At 40.8% G+C, this 23,205-nt stretch overlaps 1 protein-coding gene across 1 annotated transcript in view; it reads right to left on the reverse strand.

The window, feature by feature from the left end:
- Positions 1-2,832: 2,832 nt before the first annotated feature.
- LOC106087134 (uncharacterized) overlaps positions 2,833-23,205 on the reverse strand; it is a 395,564-nt gene continuing 375,191 nt past the window's right edge. Inside the window, exon 7 of the mRNA XM_013252063.2 lies at positions 2,833-3,587. Within this exon, the coding sequence (XP_013107517.2) occupies positions 3,208-3,587 (380 nt within the window). The 3' untranslated portion in view covers positions 2,833-3,207. The remainder of the gene's footprint in view (positions 3,588-23,205) is intronic.

Here is a 23,205-nt window from a genome sequence, read left to right on the forward strand (position 1 = left end):
GCTGCTCCAGGCTTCTTTAGCCGACAGACCGCTGGTCAGTAGGGGTTTTGACGAAAACACCTGTTTCGAGTCTTAAAGACAAGGCTGAAGCAATTCTATCCTCGTATGCCTATAATTTGCCTAAGCTATCGGTCATCCTCGGCATACCAACACGCTTTTTAAGAGGTTGGAGCAATGGAAGGCGCATCGCTCTCAGATTTATTGGGAGGCTTGCTGCGAATGATCCTAAGACTCTCACTGTTAGGGAGAGAGACTGCCTAAATTGGGCACGGAGATTCGCTGCAGAGGCTACCCCAAAGACTACACGTCTAGAATCGGAAACTGCACCGCAATCAGGTGGAGACCACCCTAGTGCAGAAGTTAGCATGTCCGCTTATGACGCTTAACGCCTGGGCGAGATCATTATAAAAAAATGTCTGCGGTAATTTTCCCTCCTAATGCTAGCAACAATTGTGAGGTACTATGCCATGTAAAAACTTCTCTTCAGAGAGGTGTCGCACTGGGCACGCCGTTCGGACTCGGCTTTAAAAAGGAGGCCCCTTAAACTTCAATCGGACTGCACTCATAGATGTGTTTGAAGTTTGCTCCTATTCCTTAGTGGAATGCTCATGGGCAAAATTTGTATATGTATTTGTAGTGGTTAACATTGAGACCCTTGGGTCTAACCCATATGTCATATGCATGACCCTTTCGGCACTTCTGCATAGCTGGTTGGGATCCTTACCCGTACGTATAGACTCAAAAACGACTGAACCGATTACCTTGAAATGTTCACAGATTGTGTAGGTTAGTCTGGAAGGAAACATAGGCTATATAATTTAGTGCTATAGGGAGGGTGGCGGACCATCCCCCTTACCCAAATGTACTACCCAAAATTTAAAGTGGACCGATCGGGACAATATGGGATTCAAATGAAATGTATTCAAGAGGGGCCGCCCTAGCTCCAAAATCCTTAGTATAGGTATATTTGACGATCATGACAATATGGGACTCAAATGAAAGTTATTCGGGAGTAGATTATGAATATGGTCAGGAAGTAGGAATAGGCTTTATAATCTATTGAAAGCGGAAGGAGATGGGCCCTCCACCGTTACCCCAAAAACACCACGCAAAATCAAAAGTGGATCGATAAGGACAATATGGATATCAAATGAAAAGTATGCGGGAGTAGATAACGAATCTGTCTAATTATAGGGGGTTTCCCCACCCCTACAAAAACATCCAAAATGGACACATTAGCCAATGAGGGATATATGGGACTCGATTTGTTTGTTCCGTATAGACTGAAAAACGCAGAACCGATTTTTTCGAAATTTTCGCATATTGTGTAGGTTGGTCTGGAAGGCTATAGGCTATGTAATTTTTCGGTATCGGTACCCTATCGGTACCCTATCGGTACCCTTATGCCAAAAACACAACCCTAAACCAAAAGTGGACCTATCGAGACAATATAGGTATCAAATGAAAGGTATTGGAGAGTAGAATATGAATATGGTATTCAAATTTGAGTTCAAGTCTAGTTGGCGCTTTTCCTCCTAAAGATACATAAAATTGGTTATTTGACCCATTATGATAGTATAGGACTCAAATGAAAGATATTTGAGAGTAGAAAACGAATTGGATATCCAATTTTGTAGCCAAGTGTATTGGGGTACGCCCTTGAACACCCCCTAAACTGAACTTCATTTCCGTTGGGAATAACAAACGAATTTGATATCCATTTTCGGTGCAAAGTGGCGGTGACCGCCCGAGCCCCAAAACACCCTCCAAACGGTTAATTTTTACCGGCCATGGTAATATGGTGCCCAAATTAAAGCGATTTGAAAGTGCAGCACGAATTTGATACCCATATTTGAGTCGAAATGTCTGAGGTGCCAAGCCTCCCCTAATGAGACATTATCCTAAGGAAGAACATTACCACCACCAGGAACCGAGAAAGGGCAAATTCTAACACATCAATGAGGCTACAATGGCACGAATTCGATATCCGCATTCAGGGCGAAGTGTCCCCACCCTAAAAAGATATTAGAGAGTTGAAGAAGGCGCTGCGGAGTGGGCCCTGTTCGGCTAATATATGATATTTAAAAACTCTCATTAGTTGAGGCCTTTATTCACAACTTGCTAAATTACACATTGATTGAAATTTGTTTTTCAATTTACATTCCTTTCTTGGCAAAAATTCATTACACTAAGTTGATTTTACATTTTATATACAAAAAAATTCATACGTAATATTTTGCTTATCAGCTTAACACTTGATTTTATTACATATCAATTCATTTACGTTATAAGTCTTGATGAGTTTTTGTTATGAATTTCTTTACTCTCAATTACTCATTATTTACGTCCCATTAAATTTTGTTTTTTTTTCTCACTTAAAAAAAAGGAAAACTTACACACATACGATACACATACAACACACGGTATTCACAAAGTACATACATACATAAGTAAAACACGCACACCCAGCTGTTAAAGAGGATATTGTTTAGTAATCTTATTATTATTATATATAAGATACATCAACAGATACGTACATACTATATGGTGTATATATATTATATATAGCATGTATATAAATATTACTTACATTCTTATATGCCTTATTATATAGTATGTGAGAATTTTTTACGCGTTTTGTGAAAAAACAAAAATCCACTCAGTAACAAATTTTTTAGGGTTCCTTTAGTTTGGACATATGTATGAGAGTATGTGTATGTGTATGGGTGTGGGTGTTTGTATAACTGTATAATTGTTGTTCATGGCCTTGATATATATATAATTTTTTCTGATGATGTTTAATTTTTAATGTGTGTTTTTTTTTTTAATTTTTCTTCGTCTTAAATTTGTGGGCTTACTGTCAATTAAGGATTTTTTCGTTTTTTTTTTGTTTTCTTTTTTTTCGAGGTACTAAAAATACATTTAAAAACTTAATATTAATATTTTACAAATGGAATTTACTTTTCAATCTCTTCGGCTGTCCTTTAGATGGCATTGTGTTTTTGTCGGTGTGTGTTTATGTATAGGTGTGGAAGTGTGGCTTGTTTGTCTGTCCATCTGTCTGTGTTGTAATTATTCTGCCTTTGCTTTGTTTTATGTCTTCTTTGTCTTTGTTTTGTTTTGTTTTTCCGTTTTAGGGGTATTGGTTTTAGTTTGAGAGTTCTGTTTGTTTTTTGTGAGTTTTGTAATTTAAAAACCATTTAATGGTTATGTATTTGGCAATTGAAGATTTGTTCTATGCTGCCACAACACCACAGCACAGCTGCAGGGAGTTTGTGTATCAATGCCATAAACTTTGGCCCAATCGCAGTTTTGCTGTTGTTCTCGGTGATGCCACAGCGTTTCCGCTTCCTTTGACGGCTGATGGCCGTGTCTTTGTTGTTGTGGTAGTGATGGTCCTTCTTCGATATTTTTGTCGAAACACCATTTAATGGTCCCCTTGCGTCGTCGCCAGCGTATACGCTGACGCAAATTGCTTTGCTGTTGTTGAAGCCATAATAAAATAAATGAAGCTAGAAGGAGCAGAGTAAACGGCGTGGCTTTTAGTTGTGAGCCTCCACCATGATGCATAGCCGCAGGATGTTCACCTGAAATTGAATGAAGCAAACAGAAGAGATTTCCAATTGTTATCGTTATTTTTTGCTTCTTCACTCTTAACAAATACAACAACAAGTTAAAAAGCAATCTTACACACACACACACCCACACCCACATAAACACAAGTGTATCAAGTTCTATAAGCAAAATTGTTATCAAGCATCTTGACCTGAAGCAAACCAACACCCACATGGTAAACATTATTTTACTTTAATAAACATTTTCTTAATTTACCCCATTTTCTATAAATGACTCTCTTACGCCGCGTTACTTAATTTCAGATTGACCATTAATTTTATTATCTGTTTATATGCTGCTTTGGTCTTTCAGCGTTCGCGAATACGCTGAAGTATCGATAAGAGCATTTAATTGAAATTAACTACTTTGAAATTTTTATTGGAAATTTATATATTAATTAGTATCGAAAGGTAATTTTAGAATGGCTAAAATGCCCGCAGGAAATGATTGGTTAGAACGAAATGTAATCGAGTATTGAAACAAATTTCCAAAAAGAATCAAACGTAATGCTTGGTCTGGTATTGTGAAAGGTTATATACAGTGGGGAGCAAAACTGAGTGGATGTTCACTTTTTATATATATTTCGAAAGGGGAAGATGGTCGCTGATTAAGGTAAGGAGCCGAACTCTTATGCCGGAGTGGCAAGGAAGCACAATAGAGATGAGATGGCATAAGTACTCATCGATGTCGGCTGTGCATCCGGAAGGATTTCACCAGATCGTCGGTCCCATGTAGGGCATTTGTAAAACGAACGGGTTACCGAACATGTGTTGAACTCTGGGGTCCACTAATACGAATTATGAGCCGCGAGTACAGAGGGGACATCTTAATGCTGCGCTTTGTGTCAGCGGAATGTACTAATACCGTCGAAAAGCTTGTTGGATTTATCCACACTCCCTCCCTGGGGCGCAAATCTTGACTTTGTCAAAATGATGAGCATCCCACAGCTCACAAAGACGACGGTCTTCATCAAGGATGTGGGGGGCGAAATCGCGACTAAACGCATGTTGGTCATTAATATACACATTTCTGCGCTAAATGGTCATAAAATATTATACAAGTTAAAAGGCATTTAGTTCGGACGGGCCGAACTTTGGATACACACCACATCGGGTATATATGTAAACCCCCTTTTGTCACAATCCGATGAAAATTGGATAACTTATGCACCCAAATTCGGCACGGACATTGAGTGGTCTAATAAATATAAGTCACTGTTAAATTTCGTATTCCAAATTTCAACAAAATCGGTCTATAAAGACTCAGGCCCTTAACCGGCATATCGGTCTATATGACAGCTATATCTAAATACAGTCCTATTTTTACCATATTTGGGTCGGGTGGAGGGTGGCCTAAAACTACTAACTGTTTCAAATTTCAGTGAAATTAAATAAAAACAAGTAAAAAGGCATTAAGTTCGGCCGGGCCGAACTTTGGACTTTCGTCAAAATCCGGTGAAAAATGCATACCTTATGCCCCATAGCAACTATTGTATATTGAAATATGTCCGATTTGGACCAAATACTCATAAGTACAAGTCATCGTTCAATTGTGTATAACAAAATATTGGTCTTTTAAATAGCTTTATCTAAAAACAAACCAACCTGAATCATATACGACACGGATGTCGAGAAGCCTAGCATAAAGCACTGTGTCAAATTTCAGTGAAATCGGATTATTTATGGCGCCAAGACTATTAATCGGGATATCGGTCTATATGGCAACTATATCGAAATCTGGACCGATTTGGGCCATATTGCAAAAATATGTCGAGGGGCTTTACGTAACTCACTGTCCCAAATTTCGGCGACATCGGACAATAAAAGCGCCATTTTAGGGGTCCAGGACCTTAAAACGAGAGATCGGTCTATATGGCAGCTATATCCAAATCTGGACCGATCTGGGCCACATTAAAGAAGGATGTCGAAGGGCCTAACACAACTCACTGCCCCAAATTTCGGCGACATCGGAAAATAAATCCGTCATTTATGGGCCCAAAACCTTAAATCGAGAGATCAGTCTATATGTCAGCTATATCCAAATCTGGACCGATCTGTGCTATATTGAAGAGGTATGTCGAGGGGCTTAACTTAGCTCGCTGTCCCAAATTTCGGCGACATCGGACAATCAATTCGTCTTTTATCAGCCCATGACCTTAAACCGAGAGATCGGTTTACATATCAGCTATATCCAAATCTAGGCCGATCTGTGTCATATTGTAGAAGTATGTCGAGAGGCTTTACTTAACTCACTGTCCCAAATTTCGGCGACATCGGACAATAAATGCGCCATTTTTCGGCCCATGACCTTAAATCGAGAGATCGGTCTATATGGCAGCTATATCCAAATCTGGACCGATCTGGGCCAAATTCACGAAGGATGTCGGAGGCCCAAACACAACTCACTGTCCCAAATTTCGGCGATATCGGACAATAAATGTGCCTTTTATGGGCCCAAGACCTTAAATCGAGAGATCGGTCTATATGACAGCTATATCCAAATAACCGATCTGTGCCATATTGTAGAAGGATGTCGAGGGGCCTAAAACAACTCACTATCCTAACAATAAATGCGCCTTTTTAGGGCTCAAACCCTTAAATCGAGAAATCGGTGTATATGGCAGTTATATCCAAATCAGGACCGATCTGTGCCATATTGTAGAAGTATGTCGAGGGGCTTAACTCAGCTCACTGTCCCAAAATTTCGGCGACATCGGACAATAAATTCGCCTTTTATCAGCCCAAAGCCTTAAAGAGATCGAGAGATCGTTCTACATGGCAGCTATATCCAAATCTAGGCCGCTAGGGCAAAAAATCACCCAAGACCTTAAATGGGGTGATCGGTCTTTATGGCAGCTATATCCAGCTACCGATCTGGACCAAATTGAACTAGGATGTCAACTGGCTTAACACAACTCACTGTCCCAAATTTCAGCAAAATCGTATAATAAATGTGGCTATTATGGGCCTGAGAGCCTAAATCGGCGGATCGGTCTATATGGGGGCTATATAGTCCGATATAGCCCATCCTTGTACTTTACCTGCCTATAGACAAAAAAAGAATCTGGCCAAAGTTTCAGCTCAATATTTCAATTTGTAAAGACTATAGCGTGTTTTCAACAGACAGACGGACGGACATAGCTGGATCGTCTTAGATTTTTACTGTGATCAGGAATATGTATGCTTTATAGGGTCGGAAATGGATATTTCGATGTGTTGCAAACGGAATATACCCACCTTGGGTGGTGTGTATGAAAAGGGTTTTTTTTTTTTGTAATAAAAGCATAATAATGGCTTAGAAAACAAAAAGATTTTTTTTTATTTAAAAAAAAAAAAATTGTTAAAAATTAAGTGCTCCGAGTAGAAATCGAGGAATCTTCCCGAAGTTGTAGTCGGAGTAGAGTCAAAACTGCTCGACTCCGCAGCCCTGGGCTGAACCTTTCATAATCTCCCTAATGGATCGTATTTGCCAAATTCTTTGCACGGTTACTCTTTATACTCACAGTCTCAGTGAAATCGGGCAATAAGTTATGGGATCAAGGCCCATATAGCAAAATGCAAATTTGCCCATGAAAATTTCATTAAGAAACTGGGGCCAACTTCTCACAAGTCAATGAGAGCTGTCCGATTCAATTTCAAGCTCAATGATAGTGGTCCTCCTTTTTATAGCTGCAGAGCGACACCTCTTTGGGGAGAATTTTTTACATGGCAAAGTATCTCACAAAAGTCGCCAGCATTGGGAGGGGATAATCACAGCTGAAAATTTTTCTGATGTACCTGACAGGATTCGAACTCAGGTGTTCAGCGTCATAGGCAGACACCACTGTGCTGCGGTGGCCTCCAAAAGGCTCATATAGCAGCTTTGTTTATATGAGAACCGAAATGGGCAGAGATGTCAAGGGATCGAATATGGCTCACTTTTATGGTAATGTTATATGAATACACAGATAAGATTTAGTTATGCCAATTTTTGTATCAATCCTGAATTTAAAAATTTTCTAGGACAATTAAAACTTTAACGATGAAGTGTTATGAGAATTTCAAAGATGTTCGATATAATATGTCTAACCCTCTACCTTCAAAAGGATTGCCAGCGTCTTTGTTTGTGCCATTTATAAAAATCGATTTAAATAACTTTGGTAATTTTCAAACTATTTTTGTTATACAACTTTAGCCTTGCTATCAAAATAGAGGTGTAGCACAAAATCCAACGTCCAGCCAAGCGTTAAATATCAAACATTCTCAAACAAATTGTTGGCACGCATCATGAAAAGTAGTTAACAATTATAAGAAAATACGAAATAATAGGGTGTGATTAATTAGAGTGATAAGTTTTCTGGTAACTTAACCGTAACTAATTCGGCCGGGCCGAATCTTATATACCGGGCCGAATCTTATATACCCTCCACCATGGATCGCATTTGTCGAGTTGTTTTCCCGGCATCTCTTCTTAGGCTAAAAAGGATATAAGAAAAGAGTTGCTCTGCTATTAAAACGATATCAAGATATGGTCCGGTTCGGACCACAATTAAATTATATGTTGGAGACCTGTGTAAAATTTCAGCCAATTCGTATAAGAATTGCGCCCATTGGGGCTCACGAAGTAAAATAGAGATAACGATTTATATGGGATCTGTATCGGGCTATAGACCGATTCAGAACATAATAAACACGTTTGTTGATGGTCATGAGAGGATCCGTCGTACAAAATTTCAGGCATATCGGATAATAATTGCGACCTCTAGGGGTCAAAAAGTCAAGATCCCAGATCGGTTTATATGGCAGCTATATCAGGTTATGAACCGATTTGAACCTTATTTGACACAGTTGTTGAAAATAAAAATAAAATACGTCATGCTAAATTTCAGCCAAATCGGATAGGAATTGCGCCCTCTAGAAGCTCAAGAAGTCAAATCCCCAGATCTGTTTATATGACAGCTATATAAGGTTATGGACCGATTTTAACCATACTTGTCACAGTTGTTGGGTATCATAACAAAACATGTCGTGCGAAATTCCATCCCAATCGGATAAGAATTGCGCACGCTAGAGGCTCAAGAAGTCAAGACCCAAGATCGGTTTATATGGCAGCTATATCAGGTTATGGACCGATTTCAACCATACTTGGCACAGTGGTTGGATATTATAACAAAACACGTCGTGCAAAATTTCATTCCAATCGAATAAGAATTGCGCACTCTAGAGGCTCAAGAAGTCAAGACCCAAGATCGGTTTATATGACAGCTATAACAAAACATGGACCGATATGGCCCATTTACAATACCAACCGTCCGGACGGACGGACGGACATGGCTAGATCGACATAAAATGTCGCGACGATCAAGAATATATATACTTTATGGGGTCTCAGACGAATATTTCGAGTAGTTACAAACAGAATGACGAAATTAGTATACCCCCCATCTTATGGTGGAGGGTATAAAAAACCATACCTCGGAATAGGTACCGATTTTAAAGCCTTTCAGGAGTGGGCTCAAAATGGACTCCAAAGACCCAACAGCTGCGGTGGTGGCATCAGACCATAGCATGTTGTCCTCCCCTCCTATAGGTGTGGGTGCTTTGCCACCTGTAGTGGCAAAGCACCCACACCAGTCCTCAGATTGACAAATGACGAAGAGATAAACCAGAGGGATGCACAGTACGTCCCCAGCCTTTAACTAAAGGTGGTGTTTCCGATTCAGACAGCGAAAAGACAACGAAAAATTCATCACAGCCCAATCGAGGGATGAGGATAACGCCATGACGGCAGAAGTTCTAGGCTCACAAGCAGACCGAGAAAGCGATCCGGTGCACGACGAAGGAGACAGAGGAGTATGTACCGGCAGCGCCTTTGGCCGAAGGCACAGGATGCTCGAAGGGATAGAACTGACATTCCAGACACTTCTACGGAAGCTGGAAAGAGAATCAGACATCCTGAGCGTAAAACTGCCAAGACGCTAAAGAAGAAGAAGAGCTCCCCGCTTTTAAGTACTCTGGGAAGACCAAGCCAACACCCCCGCAATGGAGACTCCAGACAGTGTCCTGCGGAGGAATCGCGCACGACCCCTGAGTCTTCATGACGGACTGTTACTACCAAAAAGATGCCACAGCCATCACGGAAGGCGAAGGTGGTCGCTGAGAAAGGTAATAAGCCGCCCTCTTACGTCGGAGTGGCAAGGAAGAACAACAGAGATGAGATGATTTATGCAGTCATCAATGTCGGCAGTGCATACGGAAGGATTTCGCCAGATTGTCGGTCCCAGGTGAGGCATTTGGTAAACGAATGGTTTATCGAAATGTGTTGAACACTGAAGGGGGTCCACATAAGGCAAGCTCTGTTGCACCAAAGGCCTACAGACGTATACGTTCTTTTTACTCAAAACCATGGAACGTATTCAGGATACCATGATAAAGAGTAGGACATTCAGCGAACTGCTCAAATAAAAATAGCACGCCTATGTCAAGAAAAGGTTGGTGGAGACTGCTCTGCACGAGGTTGTGCATATAATAGAAGAATCCTTCGCTGCCAAGAAGTATACATTGGCTGTATGTATTGACATCGAGAGGGTTTTAACAATGTGCAGACTGCCACATTGATTCAATCCTTAGACCAGTAGCGGGTGGACACGGTCCATAGGGACTGGATAGCCTATATGCTAAAGACAAAATGGATAGATTGTGGGTCAAATGACATAAATATCAGAAAGAAAGTGATACAGCGCACGCCCACGGATGACCACCTTAAATAACAAACTACGAATTTAAGCTGAGGAGAGATTTCAACCCATCTGATATACAAACGATGTTATAATACTTCTAAGCGATACGCGATACGAATCAGCCATGGGGAAGGGCCAATAGGGTCTTGCGGATAGCATAAGACTGGACTAGACACAGCGGTCTGAATGTTAACCAAGAGATGACTGAAATTTGCCTGTTCACGTGAAAGACGAAGGTGGGCCAATTTGACGCACCACGTTTTTTTAATAGAACGATTTCAATATCTGACAAGGTCCATTATTTAGGAGTGATCTTGGACAGGAAATTGAATTGTAAGTGTCACATTCAGGAGCGTAGTGAAGGCTTACAGATGTCTGACTCTATGTAGACGGGTCGTGACTCGAAATGGGGCTTAGATCCGAAGATAGTCCACTGGCTCTACATGAGCGTAATTAGATCAATTCTTACTTACGGCTCAGTAGTTTAGTGGACTGCGATGGAGAAAAAGGATAATACAACAGGTTCAGAGAACATGTTGCCTTGGCATAGGCGGGGCGATAAGGACCACGTCCACTAGAGGATTGGAGACTATTCAAGATAACCGACCCATAGACATACATATTAAGCGTGAGGCAGCCACTTCAGCTATGAGACTTAGGGCTGTGGGAGATTGGATAGAAGATAGGAGCAGGTAATATCATGGTGCTAAAATCGGGAAGACAATAGGAAACCCGGTTGGATAGGGGGAAGTTTCTGATCAGATACCCGAGATGACACTTGAGAACGAGTGCGAGATGCTGCTGCCAGAAGCACTGTTTTGGATTGACGGAACTCTGGCATTGCCATATGGGAGATCATGCTATACATGCTATATATGAATCAAAGCTGGAGGACATAGTGGGCCTGGAGGCCTATATTGAGTACCCAGGGACAGAGATCTGTTTTCGAATGTCTGACCACTATACAATACTTCAGGCAGAGATCCGGACGATCACGAAATGCGAGAGGTGATGTGCTGTTCCCGCCGATTGTAAACACCTTTGCGGACAGTAAACTGTCCATCAGAGCAATAACAACCAGGACGGTAAAGTCACAAACAGTCTTGGAGTGTAAGTAAGAGATTAAAGCCTTCTCTGAGAATCACGCATCTCGCATCGTTTAGGTGCCGGGTCATAGTGGAATAACTGAGAATGAAAGAGCAAACGTTTTGGTAGTGAAGGCCAGAGGACTGCCGCCAATAAACTTGTTTAACCCAAAATTTTTCGGGTCAACGCAGTCCGACGTAAGAGCGTAGTCTACAAACACGCATGTAACACAACGAAACGGTCTTTAGGACGGCGAAAATCCTATGGGAAGATCCGGATCGTTAGAGGACGAGGCTACTAATGAATGAAAGTAAGACGGAGGTCGGTGTAGCTTTGGGTATCATAACGGGGCACAAAGCACTACGAGCTAACTTGTGCAAAATCGGTGCTGCAAGTGGTAGCAAGAGTTGTGGGGAATACGATGAGACGTTGGAGTATTTCCTATGTCATTGCCCAGCTTTCTCGGTTAACAAACATGTGTGCTTAGGAGGGGACACATTACCAGACATGAACCAACTTAGGGGTGTGGTATGGAAGACAATTAAGGATTTTGTAAGTAGCACGGAATTCATTTCATAGAGTTTCTTTCTATACCCTCCACCATAGGATGGGGGTATACGTCATTCTGTTTGCAACACCTCCAAATATACGTCTGAGACCCAATAAAATATGTATATTCTTGATCGTCATGTCATTTTAAGTCGATCTAGCCCTGTCTGTCCGTCCGTCTGTCCGTCCATCTGTTTGTCGAAAGCGCGCTAACTTTCGAAAGAGTATAGCTAGCCGCTTGAAATTTTTCATAAATACTTTATATTAGAGTAGGTCGGTTGGGATTGTAAATGGGCCAAATCGGTACATGTTTTGATATAGCTGCCATATAAACCGATCTTGGGTTTTGGCTTCTTGAGGCACTAGATGGCGCAATTCTCGTCCGATTTGACTGAAATTTTGCAAGTGGTGTTTTGGTATTACTTCAAACAACTACGAGCTAAGTATGGTTCAAATCGGTCCATGATTTGATATAGCTACCATATTAACCGATTTTGGTTCTTGACTTATTGAGCCTGTATAGGGCGCAATTCTCGTCCGATTTGAATGAAATTTTGCGCAAATCGGTATATAACCTGATATACCGATCTGGGATCTTGAATTCTTGAGCCTCTAGAGGGCGCAATTCTAATCCGATTTGGTAGAAATTTTTCATGGCCCTCAACATACGTGTCTAATATGGTCCGAATCGATCAATAGCTTGATACAGATCCCATATAAAACGATCTTCCGATTTTGCAGTTCTTATCCGAATGAACTGAAATATTACACAACGACTTCTAAAATGTTCAGCATTCATTTATGGTTCGAATCGTACTATAACTTGATCTATGGTAAAGGGTATATAAGATTCGGTCTGGCCGAACTTAGCACGCTTTTACTTGTTCGAGGTTACTTTTGATACCCTCCACCATAGGATGGGGTTATACTGACTTTGCTATTCCATTTGTAACACATCGAAATATTGGTCTCAGATCCTAAAAAGTATATATTTATACTTGATCTCAATTACATTTTAAGTTAATCTAGCCATGTTCGTCCGTGTGTCCTTCTGTCTCTCTTTGTGGAAAGCACTCAAACTTTCGAAGGAGTAAACTTGGCGCTTTAAATGTAGCACAAATACTTCCTTTCATTGTAGCTCAGTTGGGATTTGATATGGGCCACATCGGTCCATGTTTGGATATAGCTTCCATATAAACCCATCTTGGATCTTGATTCCTTGAGCCTCAAGTCGTCACAACTCTTATCTGATATAGCTGAAATTTTGGATGAGTTGTTTTGTTGTGACTTTCTACAACTTTGTTAGGTTAGCTAAAAGTGGCAGTCCTGTACAGACTCCCTTAGACAATTTTAAGTCAATTGTGATACCATAGTAGCGACAGACCAAGGCTTCTGGCGGAAATCGAACCCACGACCCCAGCACTGGTAATCCAAGCACGCTACCAACTCGGTTTCTGGGGCACCCAAGTAGAACTGCTTAACTTGATATAGCTGCCATATAAAACGATCTCGGATCTTGACCTTTTGAGCCTCTAGTTCCTGGCTGGAACATCAGAAAACTTGTCAGCTGTGGTTATCCCCTCCTAATGCTGAAGACATTTGTGGGGTACTTTGCCATGTTCTTAACAACAGCAAAGTGGGCTACCGAAAGAGGTCTGGGTATAAATCCTTGCAAGACAGAAGTAGTTCTTTTCAGCGAGAGATACAAGTTGCCCACAATAGAACCTTTCTCCTTGGGTGTAGAGAAGGTTCCATTTGTAGAAAGCGCAAAATATCTGGGTGTTTTTCTGGACAGGAAATTTAACTTCAAATCCAACATTTTGGAAAGGGCAAGAAAGGTCACACTTGTCCTATACACTTGCAAGAGAGCCATTGGCAAAAGTTGGGGATTTAGACCGCGTGTCATGCATTGGGTATATACTGCAGTTCTCAGACCTATTATGCTATATGGTGTTGTGGTCTGATGGACGGCACTTCAAAAAACCACTTACTGCTCAATATTTAACCGGATCCAAAGGATGGCTTGTTTGTGCATCACTTATGCCTCTGGACATTTTGGCTACCCAAATTGCAGCGACCACTGCCGTGAGGTTAGGGGAGCTTTCTCATTGGTCATGTGGCGGCTACGGACACTGTGTTATCCTTGATACAATATCCGATGTTGTAGGCTGTGAGGATTACACTCTACCTGAGCCACTTTTGGACAAAAATGACTGTACCACTATTCCTGATTGAACCAATTGGAACTAAAATATCCCTGGTAACAGAAGTTACATACACTTATATACGGATGGTTCCAAACTAAACGACCAGGTGGGCCTTGGGAAGTACTCTAAAGATCTAGAACTGGTCATATCGAAGAGGTTGCTCGATATCCTTGCAGTTAAGGAAGTGTTGGAATGGCTAAGATATAATGTCATTACGACGATTGGCATGAATATCTTCTCAGACAGCCAGGCAGCCATTAAATCCCTGGAGAACGTATTTCTGAACACAAAAAGCGCCCTCGACTGTCGCAGATCTCTCAACAAGATGGCTGAACAGTTTAAAATTCACCAGTTCTGGGTGCCGGGCCACAGAGATATCCTGGGGAATTCCAAAGCAGACAAGCTTGCGAGACTAGGAACTACCTTGCACACTCCAGGGAAACTGGAATCTGTGGGTATGCCTCTAGCGACATGTAAGCTAAATTTTTAGGACTAGGTCGAAAGGGCAACGAATGATAGATGGTCACCAAGAGGGGGTTGTGTGCATTCCAAAACTATTTGGCCTAATCTAGACTTGAAGAGGTGTACCGCTTTGCTGTCATTGGCTAGAACAGTTGTCTCAGTCATTGGGTCCGTCATGACAAGTCACTGTCTAATCGGAAAACATGCTGACAGACTGAAGGTTGCCAGCAATGACTTTTGCAGAAGCTGTGGGGACATCGAGGAAGAAGAGACTGTAGAACACTTTCTGTGTGTGTGCCCCGCACTGGCAGTTAGAATGAGTTCCACTTTAGGTTCTCATTTCTTTGAAAACCTGTCTGATTTAGCGGATGTGAACATTCGCAAGTTATTGGGCTTTTTAAAGCGATTTGGATGATTCAACGGTAGGAACTAGAAGGCATCTTCCTTCTTCTGCTCCTGTGGTATCACAATGGACGAAAACGTCTAAGAGAGTCCGATGGCAGACTGCCACTTAAACCTAACCTCACCTAACCTTGCCATGTAAAATCTTTTCCCCAAAGAGGTGTGGCTCTGTGATACGCCTAAAATTGCATCGGACAGCAATCATTGATTTAGGAGAAGTTTGCCACAGTTACTTAATGGAATGTTCATGGGCAAATTTGCATTTGAATTTCAGAGAGCGTAGTTATAGTCCTATTTGTCTAAAATTTTGCATGAGTATTTTGTTTCGACTTCCAACAACTATGCCAAGTATGGTCGAAATCGGTTTATAACCAGATATAGCTTCCCTATAAAATGATTTCCCGATTATACTTCTAGAGCCTAAAGAGGGCAAAATTAGTATCCGAGTTGGCTGGTTGATTTGTATCCGAGGGCAAAATTTGTATCAGAGTTGGCTGAAATTTTATACAACGACATCCCTTCAACATGCGTGCCTAATATGATTTAAATCGCTCTATAATCTTATGTAGCTCTTATGTAAACCGAATTCTGGATACTAATTCTTGAGCCCCTATAGGGCGCAATTATTATCCGATTTGGTTTTTATTTTGCACAATGATGATATGGTCTACGATATCCAAGTATGGTCCGAATCGGTCCATGACCTGATATGCCTCCAATAGCATGGCAGTTTTTATCCATTACCCTTTGTTTGCCTAAAATGAGATACTGGGCAAATAACTTGACAATGGCGATCCATGGGAAATGGCCTGGTCGAATTTAGCGCGCTTTTAGTTGTTGTTGATTACTGGCCTAGGTGTTGATTACTGGCTTAGGTGAATGTCCATAGTGGCATGGGGCGGTGGTAGGTTTCCAAGATTCGGATATGCCCAACTTAACATGTTTTACTTGTTTACTTTGTGCTTCATTATTTTGGTGGTGGGTTTCCAAGATTCCTTCTGGCTGAACTTTGCATGTTCAAAGTTAAATGAAGTCTTGAAAGTCCCACCATTTTAGTATCAACCTGTCTATCACTCAAAGCACCAATACCCTAGAACACCCTTTCTTCACTTATATTCCAATAAGTATACCTTAAGCTTGCAAAGCAATTATATTAACTATTTTCAACATAAAAATAACAAATAGCAAACAACTTAATAACTTTCTCCCACCATGCTCCCTCTCCCCTACTCTCTTCGCAACTCAAAAAAAAGAAAAGAAAAAAATTACTGGCGGAAGACGAGCAGACATAGCGGACGATTCTTTGGGCAAAAAGGAAAGGAAATCGCCGAACTTTGTCCAAAAGAGCAGGGAAAGAAAATCACTTAAACTTTCGTAATTAAGACAAGTTTGTTGGAGATGTTGTTCTTGTTCTTGTTGCAGGTTCTGTGTTTGTAGTTTTCATACTTATCTTTTTTTTTCTTATATATTTTTCTTAAGCTCCAGTTGTCTCTAGAGTTAAGTTCTCGAAAAGAGTGAAAGTAAACCCCCCAAAAAAACTTCTTTTCCGTTTTTCTGGGAAGAAAAAAACGAAAGTACATGTGGGCTAACAACAATGGTGGCTCATTTCAGCATAAATTCCTATTTTAATACATGCACAACATACATGCTCCTCATGCAGGATATCATTAAAAGTTGGCCAAACAAGACACCCGCCATCACTGTCAAATTGAAGATACTTCAAATATGCAACTCATCAGGGCAAAATTTCCCTATATGTCAGTAATCATTAAAGATGTTGTCAGCAAAGTTGCCAAGTTTTGACATACAAGATAATGCAAAACACATTTTTTGGCACCCATTTTCCGTTTTAACAATTAGATTTTCCTATTTATGTTCTCTTTGATGGTTTAATGGAAAAATCTAAGTTTTTATTAATGTATTGATCACTTGTATGGGTATTGACACAAAACGCAAGTAAAAACAAAAAAAACACAACTCCACGTGGATTCAATTTATGAAACCACCTTTGTTATATAGAAACTATTACAGCTCACAAAGAGTGTCCAATAAAAAGTTATATAGAATGAAAGCAATTAAATTTTCCCAAAAACAATTTCACATTTAAATGAAGTGGGACACAAAGCAATTGAAGTGACACAAAGCATTCAAAATTAAACAAAAAAACATTTCAAAGCAAGTGGAAAATACATTTATATGGTATTACCAGTAGGGAAGGGCAAAAGTCGGGCAGTACCGACTGTATAATACCCTACACCTACCCTATAAGTACAATGTGGGACCTATATCCAATTCTGAAACAATTTTGATGGACCTCGGTGAGCAAATATGTTCAAAATGTAAAAACTACGGTTGACAAATGACAAAAATCTGACGAACGTTCATATGGGAGCTATATCTAATTCTGAACCGATTCCGAGCAAACTTCTCAGATAATGCGGTGTAGTCGTCGAGGAAAGCGTTGTGCAAAATTTTGGCAAGATTGGTCAATAAATGCGCTTGCAGTGGCTCTTAAAGTGAGAATCGGGCGATATACATATATGACAGCTATATGATAGCAATATATCTAAATCTGAGCCGATTTCTATGAAATTCACCAGTAATATTGAGAGTCATAAAAAAATCCTTCCTGCGAAATTTCGACGATTCGAAATTTCGAAATTGAGGGTCATAAGAAAATCCTTCCTGCGAAATTTCGACGATTCTAAATTTCGAAATTGGGAGTCATAAGAAAATCCTACCTGCGAACTTTCGACAGAATCAGATAGCTTATGATCACTTTTTTTTTCCAATATTTCTCAAAATCAGACGAACATATATATGAGAGCTATATCTAAATCTGATCCAATTTCCATGAAATTCACCAGTAATATTGAGAGCCAAGAGAAAATCCCACCTGCCAAATTTCGAGAAAATCGGTTAACAAAAGACCAGTTTATTGCAATATTACTGGAAATCGGACGAACATATATATGAGAGCTATATCTAAATCTGAACCGATTTTGACTTAACTCTATGTGTATTGTGGTAGTCATCGAGGAAAGCGTTGTGCAATATTTTGGCAAGAAATGTGCTTGCAGTGGCTCTAGGAGTGAAAATCGGACGATATATACATATGAGAGCTATATCTAAATCTGAACCGATTTCCATGAAATTCACCAGTAATGTCGACAGTCGTAAAAAAATCCTTCCTGCAAAATTTCGAGAGATTCGGTTAACAAATGACCATTTTATTGCATTATTACTGAAAATCGGACGAACATATATATGGGAGCTATATGCAGATCTGAAGCGATTTTTTCCAATTCCAATGGTTTTCGTCTCTAGGTCGAAGACGATTGGATGAAAATTGCGACCTGTACTTTGTACACAAATTAACATGGACAGATGGACAGACAGACAGACGGACGGACAGACAGTCAGGCAGACAAACAGACAGACGGATATAGCTAAATCGAATCAGAAAGTGATTCTGAGACGATCGGTATACTTATCAATGGGTCTATCTCTCTTCCTTTTAGGTGTTACAAAATAATTCACTAAGTTATAAAAATTGAGTATTGTATAGAGAACTCAATGTGCTCCAACCAAAAGCGTACCCAAAACATTCATAGATGTTGGTCACTGTATAAAAGGGTCGGTCGTTGTTATGAAATGTGGACTGTGAGCGTAACTAGCCCGTCCTATCATAAACTTCGGTCGTATGGTGGACAGAGATGGAAAGAAACTTCTCATATATCAATGAGTGAGTTGAATTGGACTTCAAATTTACGCTCAATGATAAGGGGCCTCCTTTTTATAGCCGTGTCCGAACGGCGTACCGCCATGGGTCATGTAAAACTTCTCTCTCTCTTTGGAGAGAAGTGCAGCTACTCCGTATAGAGAATAACACCACATGGATCGAAACTCAAAGTTCCAGCATGTATGGTGCACATAGTTATCCCATGTTGAGATCATAGGTGATGAGTATCCAAGTTAATGCCTTGTTTCTTGTGTATATCAGATGTGTACTCTCCTTCCGAAAAAGCTTTATTTGATTCCCATATTGACCCAGTTGGTAAACATGTCCTTGAAGAGGGTTTTTGGAGATGAAGCGACAGTCTGTCAGCTAGGGTCAAACTTAAGATTCATACTTTACTATTAAATTCCTTTCATTTATCTTGAACATGCATATTTCTCTGATAGAGTTATACATCACCTACTGTTCAATACTCAGCCGGATCCAAAGGAAGGTTTGTGTGTGCGTCACAGTGGCGCCGATGCGCTAAACTGAATGCTACACCTAATGCCTCTGGACATTGCGGTAAACAAATTACTGCGACCACTGCTGTTATTGGGTAAAGAGAGCTTTTTCTTTGGTCATGCGGCTACAGACACTGGGTTATCTTTCATACAATGCCCGATGTGGGGAGATGGATGAACAGTTCGAAATGCACCAGTTCTGGGTGCTGCGCTATGGAGATATCCCAGGGAGCTGTAGAACAGACAAGCTTGCGAGACTAGGAACTACATAACACATTGTAGGGAAACTAGAATATGTGGGTATGCCCATAGCGGCATGTAAGCCAAGTTTTCAGGATCAAGTCCCCTGGGTAACGAACTAAAAGGGGGGGGCGTTGGTAGCATTCCAAAATTATGTGGCCTGGTCTGCACTTGAAGAGGCCTGCCGCTTGTTTTCGCTGGCTAGAACAGACGTCTCAGTCATTGCGACATCATGACAGGTAACTGTCTGATCGGAAAACATGCTGACAGACTAAAGGCTGCAAGTAACGATTTTTTTCTATCAACCAACACGCAGGGGATGTCCCCTATGAATGCAGTTCATTGCGTTGGCGAGAGGAAATTAGGAATTGGAGGGGGGAAAAGGATGTAGTGTTTATTGACATTTGCCTTAAATCTTTGAATGTCAAAGTGGGTGGGAAAAACATTAGCCGGAAGTCGATTCCACATACGAATGGTTCGGGCGAAATAAGAACTGTGCGGTCCGCTGGCCGATCAATTACAAACGGGTGTGAGTTACTGGAATGTCTAGTATCCCTGACATACATGCTTATATCAGTAATAAGAAGACGTATATCAGACGAACACACACCATGAAAGTACCGATGGAACAGCGCCAAACAACCCACATTGCGACGATGATCAAGGGAGGCAATAGAGTTGGATACCCTACCGTCCCCAATCGAAGTCATCGCTCTCCTCTGTACACGGCCCAGTAGCTCTAGGGATGATTTTGAAGCTCCAGCCAACGCATATGAGTTGTACTCCATTTTCGGCCTTTAGATGAATCCTTCTTTCGACACTTCAAATACATGTTGAGCCCAACGGACATCATGCATATACGCCCAGAACATCAAGAGCTTCTGATTGCTCAACATTTATACCGTTAATAGACAAAGATAATCTTAGTGAAACCGCCAATCGTTTGTGTGACAACAAGCAGCACTTAGTCTTCCGTGCATTAAAACCTACTCGATTCATTCGACCCCACTCAGAAATGGCCAGCAAATCCTGGCAGAGTGTTTCATCCATAACCCGACTCTTGTCCTCAATCTCTCGAAGACTCGGCCTATGGTCGAATGAGTAGGAATGACAAAGATTACTGTCATCCGCAAATGAGTACATCGGATTCGATGTCTGACCCAACAGATCGTCGATGAATCGACGGAGTGAAGTAATTCTTACACCGTTTAAGGAAGCCTAAACACTTGAATGCTTCTTTCGACACTTCAAATACATGTTGAGCCCAACATCATGAAAATATGCCCAGAACTTCAAGAGCTTCTGATTGCTCAACATTTATACTGTTAATAGACAAAGATGATCGTAGTGGATCAGCCAATCGTTTGTGTAACAACAAGCAGCACTGAGTCTTCCGTGCATTAAAACCTACTCGATTCATTCGACCCCATTCAGACATGGCCAGCAAATCCTAGCAGAGTGTATCATCCATAACCCGCCTCTTGTCCTCAATCTCTCGAAGACTCGGCCTATGGTTGAATGAGTACGAATGACAAAGATTACTGTCATCGGCAAATGAGTAGATCGGATTCGATGTCTGACCCAACAGATCGTTGATGAAAATAAGAAAAAGAGAGGGAGAACAAAGCCCTGGGGTACACCTGTGGTCAATTTATGCTCATTGGATGAGAAGCCATCTATAACGACTCGAATAGTGCAATCTTAATAAAGCTCGATATAAATCGAACGAAGCCATTACCGAGATTTGATAGTAGTGCCCCGTGCCAGACCCTATCAAATGCCTTGGAGATATCCAGAGCCAAAACTTTACTTTCACCAAACTGGTGGATTGAGGTACTCCCACGTTCCGACAGAAGTGCCTTGAGGTCGCCCGTAGAGCGATTTCTGCGGAACCCATATTGTGGGTCGCTAAGAAGGCCATTAGACTCTAAATACCTCACAAGATGGTGATTAACCATGCTCTCCATGGTCTTGGAGAGAGCGAAGCATATCGCAATTGGCCGATAATTCACAGGGTTGTTTGCCTCACCCTTCTTGGGTATTGACTGAACGTTCGCAACCTTCCAACGCGCTGGGAAGACTCGCGCCTATGTACATTGGCACATGAAGATCTTGCCTGCTGGCGCAGCAGTTCAGTATTGGCATTTTTATCCAAGCGCCAGTACCTGAATGTCCCCTCTTTCGATCTGACAGCATCTCTGCTTGTCTGGTTAAACCAACTTTTGTCGTCTGATTTAGCCGTTATAGTCTTAACTGGAATAAATGTCCTCATTCCTTTTAGAATTGTCTTTTCAGTCATTTCAGCAGTAGCATTTGTATCGTCATCTAGAAAACAATCCAATTAAAATGTTGAACGTGCTTTTTCGTACAAAAATATTGACAGCTTCGGGACTGGGGTGGAAGCAGTACGAAGAGCAAAATACGAAAAAGATGCTGAAACAATGCAGTGATCGGTGTTACCAAGGGGTGCAAGAGTATTAACTTCAAACTTTTCAGGGTGTAAAGTTGAAAAAATGTCAAGGGTATTATTTTGGTGCCCTTGGACACATGCGATATGTGTCGGTTCTTTCACTAGTTGTGTCAAACCATTATGGGGAGCGAAAAGCTCTATATAGTGGCCCTTAGATTCAACCATAGGAACTACAAGGCATCTTCCTTTGCGTGTTCCTGTGGTATCACAATCGACGAAAACGTCTAAGTGAGTCTGATGGCATACTGCCACTTATACCTAACTTAATCTAAATACCAATATGGGAGTCTTGTTTGGGAGTTTAGTGGGTTTGATGTTCCCCATACGATGCGGATGAGCATTACTTTCCTCAATTAGTAGTGTTTCCCCCGCGAAGCCTGCTTCCTTAACATTTAATGTAAAAAACTTTGATTTAGCCATAAACCTTTTTCACTCATGTTTATATATTTTACTATAAATTTTCGTTTAAAAAGCCATATCTCCCGTTATTTAGAATTATCAATTCGCTTACAAACATTATTCTTTCATATGCCTGTCTTTAGTCAACACATCTCTTTGCCAAAAATTATTATGAAATTTAAGTATTCTCCATATTTTGTCTAAACTTGCTAGTATTAAAATTCAAAAATTCAAAATTTGGCCACACTTCCTCGCATTGAATTGTTTTTAAGCTCATCTTGAATAGACAGAAAATTGGCAGCCATAATCTTTAAATAGATGACCAAGTTTACAATAAAGCAATGGAAATGTTTCATACGAAAGTGTATGCACATAAATTATGGCTATTCCAATTACATGGCTGCCTACTTCCTTGATTTTCAGGCCATGTCAAGTTTGCAAGGAATGCGATTTGATCTCCGTCTATCTGTTTTCTCTCTCTGTCTCCAATGCCAAGGAAAATCAAAACAAGTTAGAAAAGGCAAAAAGAGCCAACGCATCACATTAAATTGGCCACTTATCTAATTAAGTTAAGTGGATTCCTTAATCTCTCGAGTATTTTATTTTTATGTGTTGTCCACTTGTTTTCGCCAGAAAAGGCGAGTATTGATGTTCCCTCTACCACTTAGAGCGCCAGCAGTAGAACAATGGCGGCAGGCTAAGGTTTGGTGGAAGGAATGTAGTATGGAGGGCACGAGTGAGGGGAACGTTAAATGGCGGTATTAAATTCCAACGTTTACTATGTACAAATAACAGTGGTTTGAAAACATTTTCAA

The sequence above is a fragment of the Stomoxys calcitrans genome, chromosome 4 (genome assembly GCF_963082655.1).
Source record: "Stomoxys calcitrans chromosome 4, idStoCalc2.1, whole genome shotgun sequence".
Classification (NCBI taxonomy): domain Eukaryota; kingdom Metazoa; phylum Arthropoda; class Insecta; order Diptera; family Muscidae; genus Stomoxys; species Stomoxys calcitrans.